Source organism: Corvus kubaryi, unplaced genomic scaffold, assembly GCF_017639235.1.
Source record: "Corvus kubaryi isolate FWS band 111438036 unplaced genomic scaffold, C.kubaryi_AGA036_p1.0 72, whole genome shotgun sequence".
Taxonomy (NCBI): Eukaryota; Metazoa; Chordata; class Aves; order Passeriformes; family Corvidae; genus Corvus; species Corvus kubaryi.
This window is the reverse complement of record NW_024582060.1, coordinates 2,900,320-2,906,332: the sequence shown is the minus strand read 5'-3', so window position 1 is coordinate 2,906,332 and position 6,013 is coordinate 2,900,320. Positions and strand designations below refer to the sequence as shown.

At 42.8% G+C, this 6,013-nt stretch overlaps 1 protein-coding gene across 3 annotated transcripts in view; it reads right to left on the bottom strand.

Annotated features, from left to right (window-relative positions):
- Positions 1 to 6,013, bottom strand: part of PTPRO (protein tyrosine phosphatase receptor type O) — a 146,978-nt gene that overhangs the window by 28,083 nt on the left and 112,882 nt on the right. For all 3 annotated transcript variants that reach the window (XM_042050324.1, XM_042050325.1, XM_042050326.1), the window contains exons 13-14: positions 2,961 to 3,100; positions 212 to 344 (exon numbers count right to left, since the gene is read on the bottom strand). In XM_042050324.1, the coding sequence (XP_041906258.1) occupies positions 212 to 344; positions 2,961 to 3,100 (273 nt within the window). The remainder of the gene's footprint in view (positions 1 to 211; positions 345 to 2,960; positions 3,101 to 6,013) is intronic.

Genomic DNA, 6,013 nt, shown 5'->3' with positions numbered 1-6,013 from the left:
CATCCCATCCCATCCCATCCCATCCCATCCCATCCCATCCCATCCCACCCCATCCCATCCCATCCCATCCCATCCCATCCCATCCCCATCTGGCAGCCTTTTCATGACACAAACAACCCCTGGGGCCAGCATTATGAAGTGCAGCTTCAGAAAGCAAGGGGAACCAGATGCAGCTGGATGAGGAAGAAGAAAGCAGGGAAGTGTTGCTTACCCATGGTGGAAACTGCAATGAAAGTGGGGATACTGGGGCTGTTGTGGCTGAAGGTGGTCACACTGCAGTTGTAGGAAGTGGCAGGGGTTAGGCTGGAAATGGTCACGACATGTGAAGAGACGGTGACAGGTTCCTGCAGACATGGGGAAAAACACACAGGAGTTTGTCTCTCCCATAAATGCAAGAGCACAAATCAGTGTTCCATGTATTTGACAGATAAAATCAGATCTGGTGAAAGAAATCAGCATTTGGAAACACATGAAAGGTAACCAGGGCCTACCCAACAGGCAGATAGTCTGGCAGAAAATGGAGAGGAACAGGGGTGAATACAGCAGCAGGAACATCCCAGAGCACTCCAGGGACCCCAGAGCCTTTTGGGGAGGGAGGGACAGGTGCCCCATAGTGGGTTGGTCAGGCACATGCTTGGTGGGGGGAAGCACTGCGACCTCCAGGACACCCCCAGGGGTGGGCACAGCTGGTGAGCTCTGGTTACGAAGCCACAGAGGTAGGAGGAAAACAAAGTTATTTCTATTCAAAGAACAGCCAAGGCAGTCACAATCTCTGCCATGAATGAAACCACAATGCTGATCTGAATGCATGTCATCTCTGCCCCTGAGGCAGCTCCTCTGGATACGAAGGCCTCTGAGCCCTTCTGAGTAGCCAAGGTGAAGAACAAAGCTAGAGAATAATTATGATCAAACACCCTACACCTCAGTTTTTCTAGCTGGCAGAAACTCTATATAACGTATTTATACAATGTGTTAATTACTATGACCCTTGTGAACGCTTTTGTGGATTTTAAATGCTGATAGAGCAAGAGAAAACAAACACAACAAGAACAACACGTCACAACACTGACTTAAAAAAAGAGATCCTTAAGGCCCTCGATTTTCTGGACCGTCCAGCAGAACCAGGGGTGGGTTACAGTTGAAAAATACAGACACTGAGCCAGTGGTTTAGAAGGGAAAGATGGAGAAGTTTTATGAATGAACTCATTCCAGATGGGGAATGCAAGATGCTGTAACAAGTCCCAAGCACTGGATATTTGCAGGAGCCTGTTGTCAGTCATGGCCTAATTCTAGGTTCTTGCTGCAGAGCAATTCTGAGGTACATTATGCAGATGAAATCACATGCACATGAGTGTAAGGGAGGAGACTTTTACTGCCTGGGCTGAAAGGAGGAGCCGAACTTTGGCAATTGGACTTGGTTGGATGTTTCCATTTTCCCCTCTGGGAAATTTAAATTAGTCAACTCAAATCCAAGATGTTCAAAATCAGAAAGCTGTTGCTTTTCATTTCACTGATTTAAAGATGCAGGAAAAGGGACAAAAATGTTCATGTAATTAGCATGGAAAATCACAAAGAATTTTCACCAGTCTGCTTGGAAAGCATCCCTTTTTACAGTTCAGAAAGGAGCCCTTCCCAGTTTTTTATGGAGACAGAAAGGAGAGTGATGAATCTAATGAGGAGTGAGCTGACAACCTCTGTGCATTATCCACTGCCAGATGTTCACGTCAACAAATGAGACACCCACTGAAGCATCTGCCAAATGAAGCAGTCTTTTCCTGATGTTCTTAAAAACAGATCTGAACTGAAGTTGCAAATCCTGTGGTACTTTCCTCATCCAATCTCATCGATGCTGAATCTCTGGTAAGTGATGATAATGACTTCATGACCTTTGCTATTCAGCGTGAAAAAGCAGGGATCTAGATGTGGAATCGAAACTATACAAGAGATTAAAGTGCATTTAAACACTTCTTTTTTCCTTTCGTCATTGTCTGTCTCAGTTTAAAAAGAATATTAAATAATTCAGACTGATCTTCCATAGGATTAAAGAGTGTGCAAGTCTTTTGTGGTAATCAGTGGTTCTAAGTAGGTAATTTTTCACTTCTTTCTGAATGATTCCCCATTATGTGTCACAGTCCACATGAGAGAATAATGTTTTGTGGCATGTAATCAGAGTGATTCATAATACCATCAGCTAAAGCACAAAGTAAACCTCACATGTTGTACAGCATTGAATGTCAAGGAATTAAAACTACTACTGCTCTCTGTTTTTCACTGAACAGCATTACCAATTTAAATACTTCTACATTCAAGTGGCCTCTGAGCACGGGTACCTGACTGGACAGAGAGAAAAGGAAGTTCATTTGTGAGGCTCAGAAGGTGGGTCTTGAAGAAAACACCCCGAGATAAAATGCATGAGGAGCAGCCACATTTGCATAAAGGTACTCTTTGAACAGCAAGGAAGCTCCTACTGAACTTCAGTTAACAGAATAAAGTACTCCAAAAATAATACTGTATAAGAGATCTCATGGCATCTAAATATGTCTATTTTTCCCATTCCTTTTGAATCTACCTGATGATTTTTCCCTTCTTGCTCATTGCCATTCCCTTAGTTTTGTGCCCTGTTAGGTTTTGCACAGTGTTATCAGAGCCATTTCCACGTGTAGCCAAAACACTGACACTGTTGGATGCATACAGTTTCTCTCCAGCCAGTTATGTAATCTCATCATTAAGACAAAAGTCAACCTTAATATTGCAAAACAATGAAATATTTTAGTATTTCAAGTGTAGCTTTAGTAGTTTAGCTTTTAGAAGTTTAGTTCTGAACCACCTGATCACATTTGGTATAAAATGTCATTGCGCTTTACGTGCACATGCCAAGGAGCAGACACCAAACCAGAACAGTACAAGGCCCAGTCTCAGGTTCAGAGATGAAGAGTGGACACCAAAGAAGAGACACATACCTGGACTTTTGTTTCCTGGCCAGATCCAGCCTGCTGGCAGTAGACTTCAAAGAAATCAGCTACTCCTTCTTCCACCCACAGCAGAGTCACCGAGGTCTGAGTCTTGTTGACAGCAAACAGTGATTTTGGAGGGGCTGGTTCTGATGTAAGAGAAAAATCTCCTTTCATTAAGCTTATCTTTAAGTTTCCAGACAACTGAGAAAAACGAAAGAATTGAAAGCAATGCCTGCTGCCCTTCTACCTTTCATTTCCTTCAGATAAAGTCTACCAATGTAAATCCTCTCATGATGACAAACTACCACTGTAAAATGGGAAGATGCTGAAGTGTGTTGGTTTTTCTTCTCTATTTAAACCCTTCTCTATTTGGACAGATGGATAATTACTTCACTTCCCTTTTCAGCAGAGCCCTTGTTTGAGGATGATCAGTGGATTCTATTAATAGAACAATGCTAGCAGAAACTCTTTCAGAGAAGATGACTGTCCACCTCTTAGCAATGCATTTGGCCTGAGAAAGCTTTTCTTCACAAGGCCTGCCCAGGAGACTATAAAGAAGCAGCTTCCCACAAGCAAAGGCTGCCTAGGTTCATTTAATTGCAGCAGAGGAAATGTTTAGCCAATTACCAGTACAAAAAAAAAACTTGTAGTCTTTTTTTCTTCCTCTCTGGCTGACATTTAAGGGCCACTGGAGCTGTGCTCACTTCTGTGAGCTGTAGGAATGCAGAGGTCCAGATCTCCAGAGATCCTCAATTTATCACTTTGATTTTCATTGCTTTTGTGCTGGATGAACTGACAATGGGCAAACAAACACAGGAGTCTGGGAACAACCTTGTAACAACAGGGATAGATGGAGGGTCTCCTGGCAGTGATGGCATCAGAGTCCTGTCAAACATGGATGTGGGTCTGCACCCAGCACCCCTGGCCCCATGTCCAGAGCCCTGGCTGCTGCCTCCAGGGCCATCTCCCTGCCTGTGGGCGCCTGTGGAGGTCACCCCGCACTGTAACCACACCCAAACCAACCTGGAGAATGGAAAGCACAGAACAGCAGGGGAAACCTTGGGGACCAGGAGAGGAGCAAACAGCCCAGGCATAGTGTCAAGATGAGAGATACATTTTCTCCTCAGTATTTTTTAAACACCAAGGCTTGAACTCGATTTTCAGCCTGATGACTTCACATGACAGGTACTGGCAATCCCTAGCTTTCCACACCTCAGGCCTCCTGGGCTCTTCTGCTTTGCCTTCAGAGACTGTGAAGTTTGGGTTGTACATTTCTGAGCTGTTCTGCACAGTTTTCAGATTTCCTGTTCTGTGGATGTTTAATTAAAGCTGTAATTCTCAAACAACGACCAGATTTCAGGATTCTGACAGACTGCATACAATGGGAGATGCACAAGAACATTTTGGATTTATTTTTTTTCCTTTCACAAATAATTTGTTATTCTCATTGTGTGAGATGCTGTCACAGGAACCTTGGCACAAGGGACTTGCTCAAGTAGTTATAGACATTTTGGAGATGTATCTGATCCTGAAACAATCAGATCTGTGTTCCGGGGTTGGAGTCTGCCCAAGCCATATTGAATTATGGAAAGAGCTGGGCAGGGACTGAGGCACATTCACGTGTGTCATGGGGCTTGCAGTGTGCATATTGTCCCAGTGCTACATAGGAAAGTGTCCCTCTCCCATAATTACACCCATATATCTGCTCTTGGACTCAGAAACACTCTCCACTCCAGGTAAAAAAACTGCCTCAATTAAAATATGAGTTTTGCATTTGGGCAGCATCCCAAGCAAATCCTCCTTTTGCCTCCAGCAAATGGCTTGATTTTTCTGCAGGTGGAAAGTTGCCAGGATGAAGCAAACATCAAGGAGGGAAGAACATTTGGCAGGAATGCTTAAGTGACTGCCAAGTGCTGAGTTGTCTATCACTTAGAGTCAGTTTCCACTACTGCTAATTACAACTCCCATTGCTCCCCTCAGAAACAGAGAGAAGGAAAACCTCTGGCAAAATATCCCCACTTTTGTCTATTCAAAGTTCAAATACCATAAGGGAAAAAAAAAATAAATGGAATTCATTCCACCTTGTCTTTGTTGTCACTGAAAGGCAAAATACCCACCCAAGTTGCATAAGAGTGCCTGTCCATAAGGAAAGAACAGGAAGATACAACCATGCTGCAGGGTGTGCAACATGAATAAGGCTTGTGGATCTGTCTGGAAGATAAAGCTAGATGATACTTTGAAACAGCACCCTAAAATATTTGGACAATGGTAACAACAGGGGGTTATACTCACCCTCACACATTCACCCACTCAGACATGGTAACAAATACACAAAAATACTGCACAGACATGAGGCATGGGGAAAACAGTGGATATGATCTGCACAGGGAAAAGCAAATTCATGGAATTTGTCTGCATCTTTCAAACACTGCCTTTGGTAAGAAGACCTGCAAGAACTTCAGACTGTTGTATCTGTACGGTTTGCATCAGCACTGTTTAAGAGATGTGAGTAAGAGTTCTGAGAAACATAAATCGACAATGGTTGTTTCAAGACCTCTAATCCAATTAGAAATTATAGAGTCTTTCAAATTCACTTCTCTCACGGTGACTCACAAAAGGATTATTATTCATGTAGAGAGGATAATCCAGTTGGAAATTACCAACTCTTCCTTATCCACCTTCTCAGTGGAGTTAACGTCCGTAAAAGCAGTTTGGTACACTTGGAAATTCAGAGTTTTGGGTACCTAAGGCTCAACAATTCCACATACTTTCAAAAGAGAACTAAAATTTCTTAAGGTATAATGGTGCAGTGGTCCAGTCTCCCTCCCAAGTAAAGAAAGATATTAGGTAGAAAGTTATATTTGAAACTCTTACATTAAGGATTTCTTTTGTTTCTGTGAGTATATTACATATACTTCTCTTAAAATGAAGCTGGGTTCCACATTCATGAATCTGACTGTTTCTATAAAGAGTGTTATCATTAATTCGTATTTATGGGTAAGTTTTTGGTGTTGGAAGACTTTGCAGATGTCCAGGGAGAGAGGAAGTGAGACAGGAAA